Raw genomic sequence first — 27,770 nt, 5'->3', positions numbered from 1 at the left:
ACTGAAGACACACCTGTTAATACAGCACTTAAATGAGCACTAAATTAAGTATTGATTGTAATGTATTGTACAGCACTTATGTATTGTATTGCACTGTTCTGTGTTTAATTCTGTCCCTTTTTCACTAGGTGTCAATGACCTTCTGATTCTAGCAGTATCTGATCTTAGGACTGGCTTTCTCTCTAACCTATTGGTAGCTAGCGAAGATTCTTTCTCTGGATAGACAAAGCACTTTTTGTAAGTCGCTCTGGATAAGAGCGTCTGCTAAATGATGTAAATGTAAATGTAAATGTTTGTACCTTAAGGAACGAAAAATGTACCTGCACAGAACCTTTATTTCTAACAGTGTATGAGAAACAGAAGGAGATGTGTGGTCCCATTACTCTGACATGGAGATGTCCAGTACATGAACCATAGGTGTGGGAGTCATGCTCTGTGGCCCAGAATCTGGAAACATTAGCAGTTAAAGCTACATCTACACCTGGACAGACAAGGACAAACTGTGACCATTAAACGGTCTTCGCTGGGGGTGTTCAGGTGCAAGACTATAGTGCGTATTTGTGTTGGATTAAAAATTACAAACAGGGATGCACCGATGTGGGAACTGGGGGCCAATGTCGATATCCGATATTTTTCATGTAAATAGCTGCCGATCCCAATACAGATGTAGAGATTACCTTAATCTACTTTGATGAGCATTATAGAAAAATGTAACATATTGTAACATTACACATTGTACATTTGTAACACCATTTCTAGAGGGTTGCAAATGCATGAATAAAAATATTTTAGCACAGTAGACAAGCGTTGCCTAAACATTCTGCTGTTCCAGAGTACAATGAACACATCATCAAATATAGGCTTGAAATATCAGTCAAATCAATGTCAATATTTTATTTTTAGGCAAATATCTGCCAAAACCAAAACGATTCTGATGTCATTGTGCATCCCTAGTTACAAACACATAAATGTTAACACATTTATGTGTTTGTACACATTAACCAAAACCTACAGTACGTGTATTTTGACCATGCCATTCAAATCTGGCCATCATGGAAACATGTTTGCTTCAAAGCTCAGCGAGAGACCGTACAAAGCCAACCACTACAATGTTATCTAAGGGTGAGTGTAAGCTGCTGATATGAGTGGTTAAATGTCATGCCACTTCCTATTGCCACCATAACTGAACCCACTGAGTGAGAAAGAGCGACAGACCCAGAGAGAGAGAGAGAGAGAGAGAGAGATGGGGTATGCAAGGCTGGGGTGTGTGGGATATATAATGTCACACTCTTAAAAACATGCAAGGACTTTGTAGAAGTCTGAGCATGTTGGAAATGCCAGTGAGCTGAAGGGGACGTGGCTGACTGTTCATTATTAAAATGCCACGAAATGATAACCTTTATAGTCTAGCCGTGCTCCCTAAACCCACTCACTCCAGCACTTTCACTGTGGTCAAGGCAGACACAGCAGGTTTAATCCAGTTACACAGTTAAACAAAGGCAAAGAGCAGTAACTATGCCAACAGTGAAACATAAAAAAAAGCTTCAAAGTTCTGTTGTTGTTCAGCCCCAAAAATAAAACTGAATACTACACACATATCAGTCAATTATTAAGTGTTTCTCTACATCGACCATGACATTGAATTTGGCTTACGACCCTAAAACGCAGATATTGTACTTTGCAAGACCATAAACACATATCAGGGTAATTCAAAGGCCTTGGTCTGAGTATGGATTTTGTAATTGCTGCTGTTTTCACACTTTGTTTTCTAATACATTTTTATACAATTTTCTGTCTCATACTGTCTTGTTTATTGTATTGTGTTGTATTGTTGGGCTTTGAGCCTAGCAGTGCACTGTTGTGTTTTTCACTGTTTCTCCACTAGACAATACAGTACCAATTCAAATTCAACATAGTACTAATCCAAATCCAGAAATATCTGTATCCTGGATGAGTACCTGTGTCTGTTTCCCATCACTTCGCAATACCTGTAAAAACAGGCACGTTTTTTAAGGTTGTGTGGTAGTTACATGATTTCTCACACAACGCTTGTGATATTAGTAAATACAAACTTCAGCAACAATAAAGGACCTTAAAGTTATTTACTCAGCATTTGGTTTTATGTGAACAGTCAGACAGTGATTCTGGCTAGCAAGCATTTTAGAGAAATGGCAGCTGTCTGACTTCAGTGACGCCGTGTGGCATATCTGTGGTGGTAACGTTTTACCAATCAACGGTCTGCACTATTTCTAGCTCCGCCTATGCGCCACAGCTCAGTAAACATGGTACCTCGGCAAGAAGGGTAAGTAAATGCATGATCACATTGCTATATTGATAGATATGACTGTCAAATAAACAGCAGAAACTCTTTTAAATAACAAATATTGTAGCGCTTGGGGTGGAGCTTTCCTTGCAGTTTCTGTCAATTACCTCTAGTTTATCTTATGTTTCCATTAGTTTCATTCATTAATGCGTGTTATAACATCATTGTCATGCCAAAGGTTATGTTTAGATACATTTTACAAGTTTGTAATTTTAACAACGATGGTGCTTTGTATTTTAGATTTACCTGCTTAGCCTTTACTGATGTCACACAGTTAAAGAGGGAGAGATTGTTATTGGATTCCCCTTTTAAGGTTTTGCCCTATCAAAACAGTCGGGAATTCTGAGTGATATTTTTACTAATAATAATCAACCCATTGGATTGTCGACATTCAGTTCAATATTATCAGCCAACTGATCGGCCTCGAATTAGCACTGCACCGTCTTGTTTAATTGCACTGTGTATGGCCTGTTCATTTCCACCACGTGTCCCTGTAAACACAGGCCATGTGTGCGTGTTGCACCAAGGCCCTGGAAGAACTTCTGTACATGCACTTGTATTGATGACAAATTTATTCTTGACCTTGAAAACAGAAAATATTTTTTTCCCCCTCACAAGACAAAGCTGACCCTCGGATACCCAAATTTGGTCATAACGCAATGTCAACTAAAACTGCAAAGCTACATTTCCTCTTTGTACTGCAGGATGGTGGACAGAGCATTCCAGAAAGACCTAGCATGTTATATTTTCAAGAGGAAAACTGGGATCTGTGTGTTCTGTGAGAAACATGCTGGAGGACGATGGGTTTAAAGTGGGGCACGGATCCATATGTGACAGAGACCAGAGATGACGTGCATAACATGTAGCTGCTGGCTTGGCACTGGGCATAATGTGGAAGACCAATATTTTTAGAACGCACTGGAAAGAGCGGCATGTGTGTGGGGGTCGACATTCCTGCATGCAGGGTGTGTGAGGCAGTGGGAAAACACAGCAAACGCAGCTGTTGAGACCATCTGAACTACACACACCTCTAAAAACTCCGCCCACCTCAGCGGCCGTAATGAGATGGAAAAGCCTGAAGCTTTTGATGAAGTTCTACGTAATTCTCTCAATTTATATTCACGCTCATTCTCCTAGAGTGTTAGCCTGGGGTCAGGCGCTCTACTTCACCTTTGTTCAGTGCAGGAAATCACAAAACCACCGGCTTACAGAGGATAATTCAGTGTCAACTGGCTCAGTGACAAGAACTAGGCCTAGAGAAAGAAATAGCTAGAGAAAGAGCGAGCGAACGTCAAATGAAGAAAGAAGTGAAGCTACACTCAGCCCCAGATGCCTGCTGCAGAAGCTAAAAACGCTCCGAGGAACAGTTGTCCTTAAATCCTCTGCTCGCTTTTTGAATCCAACACTTGATCTGCATTTCCATATTTCAGTAGGCTCGCAATGCAAATGATTATTTGTCAAGCCACTGAGCCCAGTTTGACTCGAATTGGGTTTGACTGAATTCAGAGCTGGGTTAATAAGCCCTATTCGCTCAGCACTGAACCATCTGAACCATGCCACATACATAAGCCCCCCTTATGGTTCATGGTGCAAGCAATGCTTCCTGCTTTGAAGTGCAGGAAATTAACTGCATTAACTATGCAGGTAAAAGTTAAAAACTGGGGCTAAAACCACATTGATTAGCCTTGTGGGAAATTTATTTTATATATTAAAATTATCTTATTATTATTATGGGATGTCCACTTTTTAATAAGAAATATTTTTAACAACTAAAAGAAATTTAAAATATTTTTCTTGTGCCACATAGTAATAATACAACTGAACAATATATAGATAAACTTTGGAAAATATTAGAGTCACTCACACTTCAATGCCAGCTGTTCCACAGCTTGTTGCATGGACAAGGCCCCAAGACAGCACTGTTGTCTGATGCAGCCAACCACGTTAGGTGGCTTCTCAGGTGGTACAAGAAGAAACTGGCCATTCTTTCATATCTGCTGCCTCAAAAGTTACGTGGACTACTTCACGGATGGACTACAAAGTGGGAGGCGATCAAAGGTCTGCTGCATTCAGCATAATCAGAAATATGACAAACATCCAGAACTCTGCCATTTAGCTAAATGCAAAAATGTTAGCGTGGTACGCACTGTTTGTAGGTTCTGTTATCTGCTTTTATTTGTGACTTACCAGGGTAACTGCTATGACAGAACTTACAGAACTTCAACCAGTATATCATCCACTACTAAAAAGAATTGTAACACTTATATCTGTAGGGTTACAAATGTACCAAAATAAATAACTCTCAGACATTTCAGCACACTTGCCCAATGTCATGAAACATTCTGTCCTTTTGATGCAAAAAGGTTAAGTCAGTTTGAAATATTGGTCAAATCTAAACATCTGTCTGATGCTGTTTTTTAAGCTAATATTACAGATACCAATATGATTGTAATGATTCTAATCATGCATTTCTACCAGCTACTTATATATATATATATATATATAGAATTGTTGACAAAATGAACAATGTGCAGAAGCATTAGAAAAACAGAATAACTGAATAAGCTCACAAGTGCACATTTCTGAATGTTATGCATTACACAGATAACAGTACTTTACATAAAAAAAGTGAATTCAAATCTGACACTGTAACTTCAGGGAGCATCATAGTCTTAGTGTAAAGCATACCATTCCATTAAAAGACGGAACAAAAAGTTAAAACTAAGCAAGTTTAGTGTGTTACTTTCTATTTCAGGTCATTTCAGGAAGCAAAGTATGTGGTGTCCCAGTCATTGTTCATTGCATGGCCTATGGAGTTCAGTGCGCTCCCCATCCCTCTCCAGCTGTTCTACTACAGCTGTGCATCACATTCCCCCAGAGGGGCACAGCACAATGTCTCCTTAAATGCCATCATGGCAAATGTGCCTTTTAAAGCAGATTACGCATCACAGTAGGCAGGCGTCAATAGAAAATTCATCAGTCACATAAAGATGTTGAACTTGACAACATCATCTCAATTTCATCTTTCAACCAATAGGGTTTCAGACAGAAATTCAATGAACCAATCAGCTTCATGTACAGCTATTCACTGCTGTTAAACCACAGATGGGAAAAATAAACACCCAGCTTATCAGATTACGTCTGAGAGATAAGCACTATAAATGTTTCCTACTGAGGGTCTATGAGTGCAGCAGTGGGGGCAAAGGTATAGGGGACACTAGAAGGGTCTTCACAGCATCTAAACGGACTGTTAGTCAGGGGGATTATGGAGCACCCCCTCCCACTGAGCAGTGCTGCTGTAAACAGAGATCATCTGCCCAGTGAGAAAGGAAAAATAAGAAGATACCATCAGGGTTAATTCATTCTCATCCCAACACCAGCCCTCTAATCACTACAGTAACACAGTGACAATCCTCAAAGTAAGTGTTTAGCCTTGTCCAGCCCAGGTCTCACTGAGTTCTGCATTAATCACTGATTTTAAACAGACACAAGACACTAAATAATTGTAAACAATGAAAAATGAGCTATTTCAAAACACTGAGGAGTGGTTTAACTCTTATCTACAGCCAACAAAATGATGTCAGTGTCCAGAACAGTCCATTGTACTTGCTGTACCGATCATGAAATTTTACATACAAAGGCACTTCTGATCTCTTTACAGCTAAAGCAAACGATTTGTGGCCAGTTAAACTAGATTTAGTGCAGCATAGTATGTGAAACATTAAAGTGCCCATATCACATTAAACCCAATGATGCAGAACATATTTAAAGTTTCAAAACATACCGTTCATTCCCAATCAACCATATATGGAAATTATACTGAGAAAACAGTTTGTGTTGAATTCACTGTTTCTGTGGTGTCACAAAAACCAACATATTTACATATACCATCCATATCTTCATTTTTGTTGTTTTTCTTCTTTTGATATAATTTGAAAGCGCCAGCTGCCCTTTACAGAGCGTCAAAATTTCATGACAAATGAAACAATAGAAATTGTTCAAAATTACTTGGAAGAATATCTTATTACATTAACATGCATTAAAAAAGTTAGGAAGGTTTTTTCCTTCTCCTGTAAAGTTACAAGGTTTTCTTCCAACAGCAACGACATCCACCTATTCAGCCTACAGCAGTTTAACCCCACCCAGTCAAGCTGAAGTTATAAGGACTGTTTCAGGCCAGGCTGCTTTTTAAATGAGGCACAACACAGGGGAGCCAACCAAAACAAAGATAATTTCGATATATATATATATAGAGCTAAAGAGAGGCTGGAAAATGGTCATGTAAGTGGATGAAGAATATAAACAATTTAAATAAAGCAGCTTTTGACAGTATTTTTTTAAATGTAGAAAACAAAAAACATGCTCACATTAGAAGCATTAAAAGGCAGTAATCTCACTATTTAATCTCAGCTATGAAGTAGCAGGGCATGTGCTATCTATGGAAGTTGTCTCAAGGAAACCCACACATGCATTAATAAACCACTCTAATGATTCATAACTCATCATTCAACAAGCAGGCATACAAGTCAGTGATCCAAACAACACAACAGAACAACATAAAGTGCTGTGAGATTTGCTTTAACAGGCAGACAAAACCATAGCTGATCCTGTGTTCTACAGTGTCTGACACTACAGCAACACAGTAACACAACACAACACTGACCTGTAATCCACTGAGATTATTTAATTTGGCATTTCTGGCGGTGACGTCGAACAAACCACCAAGCACCAATAATGACCACAGGAGAGTTCACTACAAAAAAACCTGATGTGTTCTTTCAACCTTTTCTCTCTCTCTTCCAGGAAATCCCAGATCTCTATCTTTTTCCCCACCCCCACTTTTCCCCTGCCTCTATCTCTCCTGAAATACCCCTCCTCACACCCTCAGGGCCGGGCTTTCCGACTGGGATTTGTCCAGACAAGTGCAGCAGAGACACTGAGGCAGCTTCAACACAGATAACCCTGACACTACTCTGTCATAAATCACTCTCCCACTCCCCATTTTAAAGCACACAGGACACAGCTGTGCGGTGCTGTTTAATAGAAAAAAAGAAAAAAACCTTACCTTGGCTCACTGTGACTGAATGTGGGTGAAAGTTGTATATGGAACATATGGACACAAGCCCACATGGCAGGATCACTAAAGGCTGAGGGCCTGTACTGCAAGAGCATTGCTGACCACCATGAGTAAGACATGCCCAGCTCAATGACCATCAGCTGTGAAAACTCAGGACATACATTTCAAAAGAAAGTTGAGAATGGTGAATACTCTAAGGTGAATCTCTAGGCACTTCACAGTTTGATTTGGCTTCAACTCATAGTGCAAAACTGTGATTACAAAAGGATTCTTTATGTCTTTATATCTTGAGTTTTTGAGTTTTATAGCCTACTATATGATTTTTTTCTCATTATTATCCACACTCACAAACACTCTCAGCTTGGTTGAACATGAACATAGCCTACACATGGGGCACATGTCTGTAGGCCTACAAGGGTTCCATTTTTTAACCATTAACCAACGATCAGCAGGCGATTAAACGGCAAGTCTCAAATCAAGGACACACCCTATCAAAATATCAATCATCAAACTAATTTTGTTCTGAATCTGATTGGCCGAGCCACTGTAAAATACTTAATGTACAGACACTTATCAACTGAATGCTGTATTATTGCACCAAAATATAAAGAAATGTTCCTTGTATGGACCGTGGATAGCCACACTGATAAGATGGGGCTAGTCATAAGAATGTACATGGGATAAACAGCCCAAAACCATACATAAAAAAACTTTGTTCAAAGAGGCTGAAGAGGCTGAGAGGCTGAAACTATTCTTGAGCATCTGACAAAAAAATTAAAAACTGATGAAATGACTGGAATATATAAGAATGCGCTACTGAAGGTTCTATATTCTGAAGTTCTATACTGATATTACTCATTACCAGCCCAAATTAAAATGGGCATAAATGCCATAACCGGGGCTGGCTTTGCCTCAGTGTATCACAGTAGTTCTAGAAAGCCTTCTCCTCTACCACATCCTTCTCTATGGTTTTACACACCCATGTGTGATTTCCTTACACCGCCATGCATCACACTTTCTCTCACAGACCGTGAACAACACAGTTGTCTTATCACTTGAGAATGTTTGGTTTTTATATGATACGTTGTTGTAGGTAAGCTATTGTCTTTTCAAAAATTAGACCCAAATACCACTACCTTCAAATTCAAAATGTTCCTCGACTTAAATGACAAACCCACCTATTCAAATAGACACGGTTGTTTAGGGAAAAAAAATATTGCATTTCTCCAAAGGATAGCACTGGTTTATTTGTCAGTTAATGGTTGATCAGTTGATTTACATTCCTAAGGGACACATTTTATATTTCACAGTCTAACAGGTTTAAACTAAAAAAAACTAAACAGTTCAACTGCATTTTTATCTGATCTTTTTGATCTTTTTATCAAAAATGCTTTGTATGGTTTTTCAACAAACACTGATGCATAGGCCTGTGTAAAATGTTTGGGCATCAATGCAAAATCTTTCAAGAGAGAATCTCATTGCATCTAAGAATCGATTATTCTTCCCACTGGGACACACACAGCCTCAGGTTTCACTGCGCTCTGCCGTCAACACTGATTTTAAGCACAAATCAGACAGTATACAATGCCAAATTAGCTCATTCACTACCTCAACAAGTGATTTAACTCTTATCTAGAGAATGATGTCAGCGCCCATAAATGCCACATTGTACCAAAAGTTGTACTGCACTGAAACAACAAACAGAATACCGCCTGACTCCATTCATTCCTACCCACTGGCTCAGCAGATCTTCATCAGAGTGACTAACCTCTGAATTTTTGCTCAGAAATGTCAAACAGAGAACAGCTGACAAAATTTGATCTAATGAGAGGTACATCACATTGGACTGCCCAACAAAGTAGATGAGACAAGAGAAAGGAAAATCAAAAGCAAGAGTACAAGATGGGGAAATGGGAGAAGAGGAGAAAAAGAAGAGGGAGTCTCATACAGAAAAAAAAAGGAAAGAGGAACTGAAAAACAGAGCTCTGGGTAAAAGTAATCTGTCTCTGTCAGTGAACATGTTGGCAGCTTTAGGCCTTGGCATCTCCTCTCCATACCCTACTGTCCAAACACTTCCCATCAAATATCTTTCAGAGGTAAACCTCTCTGGGAAACGGAGCACACCAATAACAAGCAAACGCATCACACAACTCTGCAGAATCAAACCAAACCAACCTCGATACACGTTCTCTCTTCCAACCACAACTTGTTTTTTTAACAACAAAAACACAAATACAGTAGGAGCTATAGCTCTCCACAGAATCACTGTAATCTCTGTGATTATACAAAGCACCCAGACATACAGAGACACTAACTTCACATGCAGCTCGCCTGTGTTTGAAACTGTCCGGCACTCAGAGAAACACTTACAATGAGTAATTTGTCAATTTATAAATCAAAAAATGTGCCGAGTGAATTTTTCTTACAACTTAACAAAAACCTTCTTTTAATCTTCTATTCAATAGATTAATTCCAGTAAATTTAACAAAGAGCAAATTATGTTAAGTTTATGGTGTATCTAACATCCTATCTACTCTGAAACACACTATATAGTAGAGCTGGGTGATGCGACAATATTTATCATCAATGAAAATCATAATATGCCACAATATGCTTTTCTGATTGTATTGTGAATATCATCAATATTTAAAAACAACTTAACAACTGCATGCTTGATTACAAAGAGAGCATCATTTGTCCCGTTTAACTGGATTTAGTGTAGTGTGAAAATTGTTGAATGCTAATAGGTGAATTCATAGGTTTTAATAGTTTCTTTTTTTTAATGTGAGCTTACTTTGTTTGTTGTAACATATCAGACGTCAGAAAAAAAAATATTGTGACATATCGTGTACCGTAAAAAAAACTTCTTAAAGTATCGTGATATGACATTTTGCCATATCACCCACCTCTACTATATAGCTTAAAACCACAAAGTCTCTGCTCCAATATGTATTGTCTCTACTGTAACACTGTAATGTTTGTGCGTCTTGAATACAAAAGGTGGTCGCGTCTTTATACTGAGGGGTCTCACTAACTCCCCCTCAAAGCGTTTCTCAGATTCTGAGAGAGGAGGAAGGGATGGAGAAGAACCCGTGTGACCAAACTAACCAAACCCCCCTGGAAGGACTGAAACGAAAGAGCGAGGAGAAAAACAGCGCTAATAAAAGCGAAAGCTGAGTTCATGCTAATTCTTCACAGCAAAATAAAGTAATGAAATCGACATTTCGAAAAGAAAAACATGGCCAAACACAGCTACTTTGCCTCTGTCAGGTCTCTCGCTACCTCGGACCAAGAAATGACACAAACAAGGGCATCTAACTTACACCGTCCAGCCTCCTCTGACAGGAGGGAAAAACTCCTGAAAAACCGTTAAAAACATTCAGCCAAGTCCGTCCGAGCCCAGCTAGCGTTAACGTTACGTTAGCTCTTTTAAACACAAACTCTAAACGGGGACATCTACTCACCGCCGCTGCAAAGAGAGAAAACTCAGTCCAAGTAAATCCCGTTCACTCGAACTGTCGCTGATCCACTCACCCCAAACCGCTGAGGCGCCTTCATCAAAACATTCACAGCTTGGAGACTCGACGCTTCTAAACGCTACAGCACCGAGTAAATGATAGCATAGCATCCAAACGCATGTGTCCTCCCGTGTAGGTTTGTTAGTGGGCAACGCCCCCTGAGCATCAGCGGACGAATGAGCAGCCAGAACGGCAACAGTGGGCGGAGTCTACCGGTGCCCTTATTTAAATATTTACCCTAAACCCATACTGCTGCTGTAGTCCAGCTTTACCTCACACTGGACTGTATTTGTAGCTTGAAGCTGTGGAGCTCCGTGTTATTGTGGTATTTACTCAGCTGTCATGGGGTCCACATTTACAGCCAGCCTCTAACAAAGGCTGTACCAGCACTGTGTGCACCAAAATAACTTAGGGTGCCTGAAGGCTACATGGAACCTTCCTCTCAAGTGGAAAAGAATGCAAGTTACCTACCTCTGACCAGCTTTAACATGGAGACAACAGTGGCAGTTGTTCAGAGCAAATTTACTACATTCCACTTCTTAAAATATTGAAGGTGAATAATTGTGTGATTGCATTAAAGGTGTGACCCTGGCCACAGCAAAGTCCATTCAAGATGTTTATATGCCAAGTAGTAGAAATTATGGTGTGTTGAAAAAATTAATAAATAAATAATATTACAGCTTTGTTTATTGGTTGGTCAGTGAGTTAGGTATCTATCGACATGGTAACCCTGCTGAAAAAGAGCCATTAGAACCCATAAGGATTAAAACCTAATGGTTTTGCTTTCTAGTGGTAATTGGCTTAATGGTTTCCAACAGAAACCACTAGTTTCCTGTAGAACACCTTTATGCATTTAGAATCAACCACTGGTCACCTGTTAAACCATTAGGATCCTTTACACCGATATCAACCCATTAAAAAGCCAAAACACATTACAAAACCGTCAGGAACCAACAGAAACACGAAGGTTTCTATGGGGTTTTTTTTTCAGCGAGGAAATGACCTCTGTAACCAGATATGGTGACCAAAGTTTCACTAATAAAGCACCTATTACATGTAAAGATTAATTTTCCTTACCATTTTAAATAAAAGAGTTTGATGTAGTATGTAAATGTAAAAGATATGAAACATACCATCCACTCCACAGTCCGTACATATATAAAAACTAAGCTGCTAAAACAGCTCATTTTAATTTCTTTTTTTGTGATGTCACTAAAATTAGCACATTCACATACACTATATGGACAAATCTATTGGGACACCAATATTACACCCACAGGACTTTTTATGACACCACATTCTAAATCCATAGGCATTATTATTGAGTTGGTCCCACCTTTGCAGCTATAACAGCTTCCACTGTTCTGGGAAGCTTTCTACAAGATTTTTGGTGTGTCTGCGGGAAGTTTTGCCCATTCATCCAGAAGGGCATTTGTGAGGTCAGACACTGATGTTGGGCAAGAGGGCCTGGCTCGCAATCTCTGTTCTAGATCATCCCAAAGGTGTTCAACTGGGTTAAGGTCAGGGCTCTGTGCAGGCCTGTCAAGTTCTTCCACACCAAAATCACCCAGCCATGCCTTTATGGACCTTGCTTTGTGCACTGGGGCACAGTCATGCTGGAACAGAAAAGGGCCTTCCCCAAACTGTTCCCACAAAGTTGGAAGCATAGACTTTGTACCAATGTCTTGGTATGCTGAAGCAAAAAGATTTTCCTCCATTGGAACTAAGGGGCCTAGACAAACCCCTGAAAAACAACCCCATAGCATTATCCATCCTCTACCAAACTGTATGCTTGGCACAATGCAGTCAGGGAGGTAACATCCTCCTGGCATTCGCCAAACCCAAACTCGTCCATCAGACTGCCAGATAGAGGAACGTGGTTCATCACTCCAGAGTCCAATGGCAGCCTAGACTGCTTTCTGAATGATGCACAATACAGGGCTATCAGAATAGGTCATTTACACATATCAGTCTTAAAGTCACAGTATCAGAAACAGACTGCTTAATTCTAAGGCATAAAGAAAGGTTGGAAAATGGTCACAGTGGATCTCAGAGGAAAAAAAAGAATATAAGTCCTTCATAGACACCCTGAAACACCAATTGCAGTCCATGAGCCCCATACGATGGCAAAGAGCTATACAAACAGGCCAATTACCATTAGTAACATAGCTTATAAATGCAATTAGCAAACTTACATGTACACTGGATGTTAGCTGAAGCAGTATGGAAAGATTCTGGACTGTTATATGGCCAGTGTGAAAGGGGCTGGGACACCATCAGAATGTCTATGAACAGATACAGTAACAAATACTGACTGATATTTCTCTTGTTCTCTTGTCTATCTCTTTCACGTACAAAGACGCACAGACGCATGAACACACTTCAAAGTCAAAACATCTCCTGCAGGTAGAGTAAACCCACATCAGAGGCACTCTACTTCAAGGTGAAATCAGTGCAAGCACATTAAACTTTGAGCACCTGGGTGTTCCACTGCACTGTAACCCCACTTACTCCACTCACTGAAGCTGTAACTTCATTTTGCTCCTACCGGTGACCTCATTGTGGCTAAGGCTGACCTGAGTACAAAAGTATGCCTTCTAATTGATGTGTTGTACGTCAGTCCACAAGCCTGAGTGAATCTGTGTAGGCAGCCTTGGGCAGTGCAGCACAGACACCTCCACACGCCTCCTCTCTCAGCTGCTCTGAAGCTCATCCTGTAATTATGGCTGTCATCAGCAGCCCCCGACCAGCAGCTATATTTACTGGAGCTCTGCACAAACAGCAATCACGCTTAAAAAGAGCCTTGTACAACAGCGGAGTTTTACAGCCTCACCGGACCTTCAAAACTGTTCTCCAATTAGGAGCCTTAATCCAAGAGAAAAAGCCTTTTAATGTCTGAATTCACAGAAACAGCCCTGGACCTGCAAGAGACAGTGTAAAACCCAACTTTAATAGAATTCTGACATGTCGTCAAAGATCTTTCACACTGAGATGGTTCCTCTTCACTAGAAAGAAACTAGTAGACTCATAGGGGTGGTAATTTCACTCACACTTCTATTTACTTGTATTTTCTCATCCAAAATACATGTGAATTGTCTGTCCATATATGTGATATGTTAAGGGCGAAAAATAATAAATTAACATAAAGTGCCTAAGGCAAGATGTTTGGACCACCACAACCCACCAGAACAACTTTGATGCACCTTTGCATTGATTCTACAAGTCTCTGGAATTGTACTGGAGACCACCAGTGGTTCTACCACCAGATACCCTTAATTGATAATTTGATAATGGTGATTTCTCCCAAATTCTCTGAATCTCTCAATGATATTATGTGCCGTAGATGATAAAATGCCCATGTTCTTTACTGTTTTATGCTGAGAAGCATTATTCTTGAATTGTTACACAACGTGCCCACACAAAGTCTGTCACAGAGTGCTGAACATCTGCCCATCTTTACTTCTGAAAGGTTCAGCCTATCTGGGATGATCTCTTTACACCAATCATGTTACAGACCTGTTTTGAATTAACCTAATTAATTGTGAGATGTTCGACCAGGTTTTTTTTTGAAGTACGCAACTTTACCAGTCTTTTCTTGCCCCTGTCCCAATGTTTTTGAAAGACGTTGCTGGCAAAAAGTTCAAAATGGGCATATATTTTTTAAAAAACAGTAAAATGTATCGACTTTACCATTTGACATGTCATCTTTGTACTGTTTTCAGTTAAATCTAGGGTTTAATTGATTTGCACATTATTGTATTCTGTTTTACTTGCATTTTGCACAGCATCCCAACTTTTTTGGAATCGGGGCTGTAAATGCATGTCACTTTAGTCACTGTTTCTATTGAAACATTAACCAGGTGAGCAGTCTCTGTGACTGAAGCTCCTGCCATTCATGCCCCAATAATGAACCCTCTTTCAAAGTCACTTAGATCATTTCCACTAAGCCACCTTGACCCAAAATCAAGGTCAAATGGGCCCGTCTGTATGTACCTACTTTTATTCATAACCACAATAAATGTGTAATACACTTAGCACAAAATTCTAAATAGAAAATATATACACATGTACTGCACAACCTGATGCACAATTACTGTTTATTTTGCTGAATTTAACAGTTGTGCAAACATATGGCACATTTTTTTATATTTTATTTTTCCCAACATGTTAAACTCAGAAAATAAATAAAAATGTGTTGTACAATTTATCACCATATTATCACCATTTGCCCACATGTCAACTCCATGCTGGTAATTGAGTTACATATGGTGCATACAAAGAGTTAAGCAAGAAAAATATGGGTTTCTCTCTGTCTCCTTTTAGTAGAATACTTATGTACATTCCTGTAAACACCTGAAAATGAAAACTCATACAAAACACACCATAAATGCCATCAAAGCAATGTTCAAGAAAAACAACACTTGTCTCTAAGACAAAGATGCCACAAAATAGCCAGCCTTTAGCTTAATAATAGTTTTGAACACATGGTATATGGTTAACAGGTTTAAGCAGGAATCAATTAACATGACTTCCCAGAGTTTTACCTATTTAACCTTTACCTGGGGTTTAGAGTGGGAGTCCATTTTAATGAAGCAGTCATTTTTAATTGAGCAGTAAATTTTGAATCCTGCTCCCCTAACTTAAATGATTATTACATTACACAAAAACATGTCGTGCAATAAAGTCTAAAGTGATAAGATCGGCAAACCACAAAGTTTTGCCTGGCACTATTCACAACGGAAAGTCTCCATAAAACATAAATCCAGTGACATAAGTTTCATAATAAGACATCTGAAACTGTATGAAATCATGCCTTTACCCAAAGGACGTGTATATTTTCTCTGGCAGCACATTTAGAGAGTTAGTCAGGCTTGCATGGTTAGATTATAGGCTGTCATGCCCTAAAGCTCATCTCCTGTCTTTGGTCTATAATGACAGACTGAGCTGCAGGTAGCAGTGAAGGCCGCCCACCGCACGCAGCTGCCTGCTCCCGGCCTGCCAGGTGTTCTCTCTGAATTCATCTATGTGGAATGAACTGTTGGATCAGTCTTTATGTGTGGTCGATAATATTAAAGGTGAAAGCCAGAATACATGAAGCTGGTCTGGGTCAATGCGAGAGGACTGCATATTCTATCACAATCACTGAAAATGAATCCATGGTTTGTTTTGTTTTTATCCAGAGGTTTCACGGCCAGTGAGGAAACAGCACTGTTTGAGTACACCAGCATTTGGCCTCCACATTGTTTCTTTTTCCCCGCTGTTCAGAAAATGAAGAAAATAATCACAGCCTCATATTTGTGGAAAGCACAACTCGTCAGGGCTAAAGTAGGTCAATGGTTACCTCTGTCATGAGGCGGTGAGACAAAAGTGCCACGCAGTCCCCATGGCCCACATGCACTAATGGTGGCTCTCTTGGGTGACGAGAGAATGCTGCACTGCAAAAAATGATATCTTGGCAAGTGCAAGCATCTTCAATGTTGACAATATATGTAATATTTGTCCTATTTCTCATATATAAGAACATTATACCTTTAAATATAATATATATAAAATTCAACTACTGCGCCCATTGCTGACACAGGCGTTAAACTGAGCACAAAGGTTATATAATCTGTGTTCTCTGGAGTGACGGAGCTACCTTTGGGAGGAGTTGGAGTGATCCAGATCTAGTCATCCAACATCAGTACCTGACCTCACTAATGCTCGTTTGGCAGCATGTAATCAAATCCTCACAGCAATGTTCCAACACCTGGTCTAAAGCCTTTCCAAAAGAGTAGAGGCTGTTACTGCAGCAAAGGAGTGGTGAACTCTCTATTAATACCCTGAAGATTTTATTTATGTAATTTTTGTTTTTCAGATAAAATCATCTTACTGCACTGGCAGGAAATTGTAAACATTATTTCTTAAATTGAGCAAAATTATCTGCCAGAACAGTAAATAAAAGTCATTTAATACAATTTCTTGAAATAAGCAAAATCTAATATTTACCACTATTTCTTATTTTTTTTTACTTATGTTGTTATACACCACAAGAACTGCATCTATATATATATATATATAAATAAATAAACAAATAAATATATATATATATATATATATATATATATATGTACTTTACTTATGATGTGTGTGTGTGTATAACATCATGGGTAAAGAAATATATATAAATTTTCACTTGCCAAGATGCAGTTCATGTGGTCATGGAAGGCTCCCTGTCCTGCACAATTTACTGTTTTTCTGCTGTAACATACCCACTTCAACTCAGGGAGTGCTTGCTAATGAGTTGATTAGTTGAATCACATGTGTTACACTATATACTACACTATACAGAAATGGACTTCTAATGGTGGTGTATTAGTTTTGGACTGCTATTTAATATGCTAGTGAGTAGTTTTGGATGCAGCCTAATATTCCAGGACCAGGAGCCACTATTATAGGTCCCTGGTCATATGATCAGCTAAATCCCTTGCACAGCCATCTTTTGAAAATACATTTACATTTACTAAACATATTTTGCCAGGGGACTACAGTAGGAGCAGCTAAAGCCTGCCTGCTTAGCCTCTCAATAGCCTAAAATGCACAGTATGTATATAGATGTCTATAGATATATTCTACTACAGTACGCGTTGTGCAGACTTAAATCATTTAGATTCTGGTGAATTATTTCCCACTTACCCATGATAAATCAACGAAAAAATGTCACTTAGCTTGAGCACTCATCAGAACTCTCTCCCTTTCGATCTCCCTTCAATTTATCTCTTTTTCTTTCTTTCTTTCTTTCTTTCTTTCTTTCTTTCTTTCTTTCTTTCTTTCCCTCTTCCACTGTCTCTGTCTCTCCTCTCTTTCTCTCTCTGCTCTCCCTCTCTTTTTCAGTCTCTCTCCTCTCTTTTTCTCTCTCTCTGTCTCTCCTCCCCCACTCTGTCTCTATTTCTCTCTTACATCTTTCCCTCTCCTCCGTCCTGAGGCATCACAGTGTTCTGGTTGCCTGGAGGACTGAGTTCTGAGCTGGCGTGACCAGGCCACGACTGAAGACATGCAAACACAAACTCGCCTCCAGCATCACATACTGTCACGCTCGGCCTGTATATGCGTGCGCTCTAGAAAATGACCCTCCAAAACATGAACGCAGACTCAAAGACTATCATCTGCATACACATAATAAGCCTGAGAAAAAAGGGAAGAGTTTGTCTTTCATGTTTATGAAGCTGGGGGTGAAACTGGGGAAAGAGAGAACAGAAGCTGGGAGTGAAACTAGGGAAAGAGAACCGAGAGACCAGCCTATTGCTTCAGGTTACATAAAATGTTTACTTGGAAAAAAAAAACGTGGAAGGAGCAATTAGTGCCCACTTTATGCGAAGGCTCGGCTTATGTCAATACAGATTATAAGCACCCCTCCACCACACAGTGGTAACCACTCTAAAATCATTAACGTTCTGACACACTCTGGCTGGCACAGCAATGAAGCAGCTGCACTGGATCATCTGCCCTAATTTACTTTGTAAAATTCCTCAAACAAGCCAAAGTCTCAGACAGTGGTGAAGTCTGAGGATATCAGGGGCCAGTTGTACTGACCACAGGGCTTTAATTGTCCAGAGGCAAGGGCATCACTGTTATTCATCTGTGGCTATGGATGCACCACATAATGTGATGACTGAGCGTATTGTACAGCCATAAGGCTCAATGAGCCTATGTTAGTTCAGAGCCATTGCTTATCCAAGGGCTTACAGATAGCATCACTAGCATAACTGGCTCGCTGGCCTACACCAGTAAATCTCCTCTTCCATCCACACCACTATAAGTCACAGATCACTCGATCAGGCAGTCGTGCTGTGAAACCAGACGCCTGTTCAGCAAAGCTCTGCATAGACCCCTGAGAGGATACAGTTCCCTCAGCATTAACACGAGATGGACCCACACCAAGGAGCAGCAGAATAGTTGAGTTTGTGAAACCCGATATTGCTTTTTGCATGCTCCTCTGATGGTTCGATTGAATGTGCCACCCATGGCCACAGCTGAATAGAGAATGAGTATGAAATCTGTGGTTTCTTTAACTCATCCATCAGATCCAGCACAGGTTTAAATCTCTGACCTCATAACAATTAGATTCAATTAGGATTTGTTAAAGAACTTTTCAAAGCATTTTGGAATTCCAAATTTAACCATGATTCGTGTCAGTTCTATTATTTTGGTCTAGTTCAGAATTAGAATTCAGAATTTGAAATTTAGCCAGAGAATTTTTGTTTTGGCCAAAAAACATAAGAATACATACTTTATTAAATATCAATTTACTTAATTTTCCAAATCGATGCAGTTGAACATCTGTGTATTTTGTATGGGGAGGTGTTACCCAATTTTCATCCAATATTCAATCACACTAGCTAAGTCTCTGTCTTCACACAATGGTACTAACCAGAGATGTTATAAAGTGAGGAGACAGGTTACTGGTTGGAAAAGTTGGTAGAGAAAGCTCATAACGTGATGTCTGTTTAAAGGGAAAGTCCGGCTCTTAATAAAAAGAGTCAATCTGCTTGCTGCTGAAGTTATGAGTGGGAAAAGCTCTCCTCAGTTGTAGAGATCTGCACCAGCTAGAACAACTACAAGAAAAAAACATGTTTTTTGTGCATTATTGAGACAAACGCTACAAACTATTTAAAAGATTTTTTCAGATTTTTTCAGTGATTTCACATATTTTTATCATAGTAATTTGGCCCCCATTGTTGAGTTTTTAGGTGTCTAACCATTCAAAGAGACAGAAGTCTGATCTGGAAGTATCTGCCCAGCAGCGTTGCCAAGATGGTTGCAGAGTGGACAGACTTTGCACCAAGCTGGGAGAGAGAGGAGCGAGGGCTAATGTGATTCCGGTTAGCCCCAGTGAGCTAACTAGTTAACCATGCAAACTTTGCAATGCAAAACTTTTTTTGCAAAGTTTGTACATAACGTACATAAAACTTGTGTATAATTACTTTGTCTGGCTATGAACTTTGATGTAGAGCAAAGTAGAGAGTGGCTTTATTTTTGTTGTTATTAGCAATTTAGCCTTTAGCATACTAATTAACAAGGTAGCAGAGTAAAGTGATGAAGTTGTAGTCAAATATAAAAGACTGAGTTTGTGACCTAAAGCTCAGAAAATTGAACGTTATGATTTTGAAACATTAAGCATTTCACTGCTATGGCTGACAGCTTTGTCTTCCATTTTTCTGGTTTGAAAAGGAAAACACACCAAATTGCAGTGATTTCTGGTCAAGATCTGCAGCTGAATGTGACACTTGTGACACTTGGGTTCCATCGATTCCTCACTCCTTCAAGGGCACATCTACCAAACTTCATGTGTAATTAATGGGATGGTCCTCAAAAGAGAATTCTATTGATTTTTCAAAATTTTTGCATAATTACATTATTAAGATGCAAACAAAGTGTTTCAGAGTAGTTCATGTAAAATGAATGTTACCAGATGAAATTTGGACTAAAATGTGTTTAAAAAAAAAAAACATGTTTAAAAAAAATAATGGTGGAGAGGTACATACAGGAGGTAAATTGCAGGACATTCTAAGAAAGTGTCTATTGTTGGATTTATCGCTACGCTACCATTATCAGCATTACATATTAAAACTTTATTGGTCATTTTGGATAATAAATAAAAAGGCTGTTTGTGATGTAGACATTGCGACCTCCAGTTCAATCAACACCACTGTAAATAAATCTGAGGGGTTTCACTATAATGAACTATTTCACATCAAACTTTCGGAATTACTTTATTTACAATTCAATGATTGAATTATGCAAAAAAAATTTTTGAAAATGGTGGAATTTCCCTTTAAGATAGTGTCAGGGATGTTCCCAGAGGGAAATGGTGAGCCCAAGTGGACGAGGGCATGTTAAAACTGGTACTGAAATGAGCGGTCAACCTTTCTATCCCACAGTTCAGTGCGATAGTGACTTTCTAACATGTTGTTTCAGAAATATCAGAAAGAAATTAGCATTGAGAGAATGTCCATATTTACAGCTTGCACACAGCAAAACCACAAATTGCAGGTGGGACAGACTGTGTAATTGCGCTTGGAAAAATCGAGGAGCGAGTAGAGAGGTGGCATTCAGAGTAGAGAGAGGCTTTCAATTAAATGTGCCCATGTGAAAAGTCAGCCTATGAAAGGGTAGAATTGTTTAAATTAGCAGATTAATAAACCCAGTGACAACTGATGAAAGTGAGGAGCATCTCACAGTGTCAACTGAGGGAGTAGCTGAGGAAAATATGCAAGGAAAGGAAACAAGGATACACACTAAAATATATGATATGCACTCATGGATTGCTGTGGCATCATCGGAAATCTACACATTTTTCACACATCTAAGATCCAGACAGCTTCACTTGACGAGGATGGCAGCTCAAGCCAAACATTTCATATACAACTGTAGTCAGCAGCCCTCACTTTACCCAGGCTTGTGTTAGTGTCTTCCTCTTTTGTGACTGATACACTGCATCAATACAGAAAGAGAGCACTGACAAGTGACACTGAGATATAATCAACACAGAGTTTTTCCTAATACTTAATACAAGTGCTAGGATTGTCTGAGGCAGAACAGGTGATGGAATAAATAGAGATGAGGCCTGGAGCTGCTAAAGATGTGATGATAACTATCTGTGTCAGTAACTTCAGCAATGTGGAGATGGCTTCTTTCACAGCTTTGGTACGTCACAATTCTCCAGCACAGGTCAGCACAGTGTGCAAAATACTTGGCATATTGCAGTGCAAGTTGTGAACAGGAATGAGGCAACAGAATTCATGCTCCAGCTTGCTTGTAGCAAAATATAGTGTTTTGATTTACAGGCTGCCCACCTTGTGGCAAGAGACTAGTTTCAAACAGCAGAAAAGGAGATTGCTTGAATTCCTTGATTCAAATATGCACACCATTTACACATTAATGAAATGTATTACATCAACTCAATTTTGTCTGTGGAAATCAGTGAGGAACTCTCAGGGCTTTCTATGCCTTCATTTCTGAAGAATATCAGTGATCTTTAGTTATTTTTTTTATTTAACAGAATCACCATGCCCATTGTGTTTAAATTCTTCAAGTATTGTAATAATACAAATTGTGAAGCCTTGATTAGAAAATAAAGAGTTAAAAAACAGAAAATGGTCAGGTTATGATTTTTTCCCCATCACCATATCTAGGTAGATATAGCCAAGCTAGCTCTCTAACTGGTTTAGCCTTCAGGAGCTGGACAGAAAGCCTTACATGTTAGATCAACCACCAATATAATTAGTGGAAAGTGGAATCAACCAATCGTATTTTGATTTCCAGTGGGGTGGGACCGATTCTACAAGAAAAATATCATTCTAGGCTCTCTGAAGGTTCTAGATACTTCACTGACTGTGAATATAAGCAGTATGCTAAGCAGTTTCGGGCAGCTGTTAGAAATGGGAAACAGCAGAGGCAGCTTTGCCAGCGCGCTCTGCTTTTTTAAATTGCAACATACAAGGGAAATATATATGTTAACATCTGTTGAAACTTTCAAATAAAACATATAGAATGTCTTTTACAAGCTTTAAATGTATTTGTTTAATCTAAAATGGCAAAAATGTCCATCTGCGCAAGCATTACCTTAGAGCTAACATAGTATTAGGATTCCTATAATGGTGCTAGCATAAATCAGCTTTATCGTAGAGTTTTGACATTTATGGCCCACATTCAAGGCTCCAATAGTCAAATTGGAGCGCTGAAATGATGTACATGCTTGAATCAAGTAAATTCAGTGCATTGCTTTTTCTCAGTGTAGGGTCTGGGTTAATATAAGACCTGCATTATGTGTAAAAACATAGTTCAGGATAGGGATAGGGACTTTCCCTCACAGTGAGGATCTTCAAGTGACCCGTATGACCCACTTTCTCTCCCCCGCCATAAGATCAGCTGGGTGACCAAAGTTCACGTTCCAGATCGTCCCCCTTCAAGCCTTCTGGCAGGGTCTCCTCTGGACCAAGGAACAAGCTTTCTACTTTCCTCGGGAACCGCAGGCAGCCTCGTGCAAAAAACCCTCTGAATAACTCATGAAGTGCCCACAAATAGGAGTCAAAGGCCTCCATTGTGTGTACTTTTCACACAATAAAGTTGCCTTAAAGCCTTCCTCCTTTTTTACTTGGCAAGATTGAATTAGGTTAATGAAAAAAGTTTCTGAAAGCTGCACTCTTAAAGTTTGCAGGGGGAGAGAGAGAGACTGAGCTGAGTTCAGTGGGACTGGGTGGCTGGCAGGCTGTTGATTATTTAAGGAAGCGCGAGAAAGTCTCAGGAGCCAGTTCCTCAGGTTTGAGCAGGAGGAGAAAACGTGTCCCAGAGGACGCTGCAGATATGACTGTGAACTGTACACTTGTGTCTTGGATTTACATACATGCCTAAACAGGCTGAAAAACTTTAAACTGGCATAGAGGTATTTCAACATTGCATTCAGACTGTCAGTGATCTACAGAGGAAGTCTAATCACATAGTATCAGAACATGTAGCTGGTCTATAGTGTCTTCAGTTAGCCTCATAGCTGACAAACATTTCTATACTCTTAAAAATGAAGGCACCTAAAGGAACTTCGGTTTTAAAAATATTATTGTGTTACTGCATTCTGTCTATTAGTGACTTTTACTTTGACACAACACTGATTAAAAGTATAATGTAGGGGTTGGATGGGGTGATTGCTGCTCTTCCATGCTCCATCTGTTATTTTGTTAGTTTGCCCTTTTAAAGTTAGTGAAGTCCATTGCCTCAATACTGAGTTTAAGATTGCTCCACTTGTGCAAAGACCTTGACCACCTACAACGTCCATGCCTTGCAATAAGAATAAACCACAGGAAGTTGATCACTGTGTGTTCTTTATTCTGTTGTTAAATTACCCAACAACTAGTGATTTTTAGTCACGTTGTGCATGGAAAACAGCATGTAACAGCACTGACTTTAGAGATCCTGTATCATTTTTATGTTTTTTTTTTACATTGTAAATTTACATTTGCATTGATTTTGTCCTGTTTTAACCCTTTAAATAGACAGGGCCCGTTTCACATGTCTATAACCTAAGAATAGCTCAGCCAGTTTGCACTGAAGTCCCTGTAGTTACTGAATAAGAAGCCTTAGTATGTAATAATCCTGGGATTTTACGGGGTTAAAAATATTTTCAACATATAAATGTCATTTATTTTGATAATAAATCTTGTCCCAAGACTTTTGATTAAGTAGGGTTACTGAAACATAAATTGTCATTTTAAAGAAATAATAAGTTATTTTTAAATCATTGCTCTTCTGAATATCTTGAAGGAAGAAAGATTAACTCTGAGAAGTCCATAGTTAGCAAAATCAATAGATAAATTTAGCTAAAACACTGACAGCTTCGTTTGTCCCAAAAATATTGTTTCAGACGTGTTACTCATCAAACATTAAGCAATTTTAAAATTGAAGTAAATTACAATATGAATGCACTATTTGTCATTTTTGACATGTGACTTTGAAACTAAAATGACAACGAACTATATTTTAGAAAAGCCTATATTATAATCATTCTGTCAGTGTGTCACAGAGTTATAACTTTATTGACGTTGTTCAATACGACAGGTCAGGATCAGGGTAAAGTGAGACTGGACGATGCCTGAGACCTTGGCACACCTATTCTTTGCATAGCTAGCCTATAAAGACTGACATGTCTGTAGAAGTGGACTTCCAGAAATACACTTTCACCAAGCTTATGCTCCCCCTGACACATCTCTCTCTCTCTCTCTCTCACACACACACACACTCTCAGTCTTTTCCATATTGTATGGCTGAATGGAGAGTTGGGTCATTGGGTTCCACTGAGCAGTGGACACACAAGATGATGACAGTTTCTACATTTGACGAACTGTAATGAAAGAGTTAAAGTTTACTGAAGCGTCGACAGAGATGAGACGCCACTGATTCATTACTTTAACAGTGAGCCAAATCATTTGCAAAACATATGAAACATTGTGTATTGCAAAGCCAAAGCATTGCACAACATCATGCCTTAGATGTTCATGTGTGATGAGTTTCCATTTCACAACTCTTTCTGTAATTCTTGGCACTGTACCATTCCATGACCTTGCAGGAACTATGAAAATGAAACTGAGAACACTTAAACGGTTCAGATGACACAGTGTTTGATACTACATTATTCCCAGTTTGAGGGTGATTTAGCAAATTATTTGGAACACTAATTGTGTCTGCAACCCACACAAACTCTGCATTTCTCCCAGTGGAGCAGTATGTGTGCATTTCTATCCTGCATAGTGAAGAGCAGATAGAGAAGCTCATTTGAACTGCCTCATCTGCCTCATGGCCATATTTCCATGCTACATGCTCATGCACATAGTGACAAATTAGCATTTTATTCATCTAGATAAATAGGTCATCCAAAGCATTGGGAGGCAAAGCAAAGTTCTTTTCTATGTAGCGCTACGCACATTGTTGTACTTCACAGCATGCAGTACGGCATTAGATGACAACATAAACCATAGTTTGATGTATTTAAGTTCATGTTGATGGCAACAAGAAGTGATGCTAATAATACCGCACATCATCCACCAGTGCTCTTTGCTTGTTTTTAGGCAGTGGGGAATTACACAAGTACACCCACACAACACATTCTGCATTCTGCAGATGACCAACCATGATGAGCAAAGCTACAAGCAGCAAAATAACTCCTGCACATATGAAAATGAGCATTTACACTCTTAAAATAAAAGTTCCTAAATGGTTCTTAGCTTGGATGCATGGATCTAGGACAGGGGTGCACAAATGTTTTGTCAGTGGGTGCAAAGTGGAATGTTTATGGGGACAAAAAGACAAAACAGAGACAAAAAGACAAAAAAGTATACAGATGAAGAAGGTAGGTAGGTTTTTAAAATGTATTTTATAACATTGCTCTATATTTTGTTAAAGACTGCAAAAATACAATAAAAATAAATAAAATAAGAATTTATATATGATAGAGTTATATATAGTGTAAAAACATGGTAGGGGTACAAGGTTGAACCTTTGCATTCCGTTGACTGTCTTTAAACCTCAAAAGGTTCTTCACACTCAATACATCTCATTAACAAAAACAGTTCTTGGAAGACCCAACCATTGAAAGGTTCTTTAAGGAACCAAAAGTGCTTTGTCTATAGCATCCCTCCATAGAACCTTTATTTTTAAGAATATAAATGCAAAAATCACATCAATCTTCCTTTGAGAAGGCAAAAAGATTTAGACCTAATCTCATACATGTTCTGAAGCCCTTTCAGTCCTATTCCCCTCAGCTAAACCTGTTGAGATCAAAAGCACTTGATATCTTTTATTCTTCCACAAGAGTGCCCATTGTCCCCTAAACTACTGTCCTCACATTGCCACCCTTTTACTGTGTCACCCCACCCACAATGCCATGACCCTACCATCGAAGAAGACATCCTCCGCCTCCTCGCGCATCAGTTCATTCAGGTCATCCTCCGTGATTTCGCACAAGGCCATCCCTTCTTCCCCGCTCTCTGTTTTTTCCCCTTCAGTTAAGCTGCCCTCCTGAGTGATGGAGTCCGCTACAAAACTCAATCTGCGTTCGGATGCTCTTCCTCGGGCCGCTCTGAAGCTGGATGTCAGCTGGAGCCTGAGCAGGGACTGCGCTTCTGCTCACTGCACAAGGGCGATTGTGAGTGAGTGCGAAATAGAGAGGGAGCCCACACCACCCAGGCCAGCTTTCATCAACAGGATGATTTCATAATCTCCTGTGCAAGTGTTGAGAAGTGGAGAAGCACACTCTGAACGGGTGTGTGTGGGTGAGGTGTGTGTTGTTGTGTTGAGAATATGGCAAATGTGGCGTGTGCAGTGCAAGGCAGGATGGAGGCTAAAAACTCTGGTGACTAAAGAGCTAAACCAGCATGTTAGCCTCAGCAGGGGTGAGGTGAGAGGTGTTGAAGTGGCCTGTGTTTAACCAACTCTTGCTGTGAGCTGACAGAGCACTCTTGTTTATGGCTGGGCCTAGGTCTGCATGAAAATGGCTAAAATTTCATTCATGACATTTTGCTTAACACTTTAGGGCTGCCGTGAAGACGTGGCTATTTCTATCATTTAACCTACACCTTTCCTTTAAAAGCATGCCGTCTCAGTGCTGTTGTTGCATTTAATGCATGTTATTGATATGTAAGCTATATAAGCTATATTTTTGAACAAGTAAACATATAAATAGGAGTATAAGTCATACACTAGTAGTGTTTTATCATTACTCTAATTAACCCTTGTGTGGTGTTCAGGTCTGTGGAACCATTTTCAATGTTTACCAGAAGAAAAAATGATGCGATTTATTATTATTTCAACCTCAGATTCCTTGGACTTTGCTCATTTTCTGTGAAGAACATACAAAATAACACATTTTGAATAACGTAACACTGTTCACCCCCAACACATTTATATTACACATGTGGTGTTGGGGTGAACCCGCATGGAATAAAAGTGTGAAGGTGCTGTGTCTCTTCATTCTGTTCTCCTCCTACATGGCTTGTTGTTAGGTTGTGTGTGTCTGTGTGTGTATGTGTTTGTATATGTGTGTGTGTCTGTGTGTGTATGTGTTTGTATATGTTTGTGTGTGTGTGTGTGTGTGTGTGTGTGTGTGTGAGGGTGGACAACATGGACAGGCTGCTGACTGTCTACAGCTGCTAAAGGAGAACACTATGCTGGACACTTGTGATATTTTAAACATCTGGTAAACATCAAAAGTTGAAATCTAACTCTGACTTATTTAACTCAAGCTAAGTTCATAAATATCCATCCAATTATGTTTAATTAACTGAGGAATACAAAAATTGTGATGACAATTCAAATCCGATTAATT

At 39.3% G+C, this 27,770-nt stretch overlaps 1 protein-coding gene across 3 annotated transcripts in view; it reads right to left on the bottom strand.

The window, feature by feature from the left end:
* Nucleotides 1-26,580, bottom strand: part of ripor2 (RHO family interacting cell polarization regulator 2) — a 68,090-nt gene extending 41,510 nt beyond the window's left edge. The window contains exon 1 of one of the 3 annotated variants that reach the window (XM_036566332.1): nucleotides 26,341-26,580. In XM_036566332.1, coding sequence (XP_036422225.1) covers nucleotides 26,341-26,416 — 76 coding nt within the window. In that variant the 5' untranslated portion in view covers nucleotides 26,417-26,580. Of the gene's footprint in view, nucleotides 1-10,864; nucleotides 11,025-26,340 lie in introns of those variants that run through there. The other 2 variants (XM_036566334.1, XM_036566333.1) reach the window with 2 other exon arrangements.
* Nucleotides 26,581-27,770: the final 1,190 nt, after the last annotated feature.

Source organism: Colossoma macropomum, unplaced genomic scaffold (assembly GCF_904425465.1).
Source record: "Colossoma macropomum unplaced genomic scaffold, Colossoma_macropomum, whole genome shotgun sequence".
Lineage (NCBI taxonomy): Eukaryota > Metazoa > Chordata > Actinopteri > Characiformes > Serrasalmidae > Colossoma > Colossoma macropomum.
This window is presented reverse-complemented; position numbering and strand designations above follow the sequence as displayed.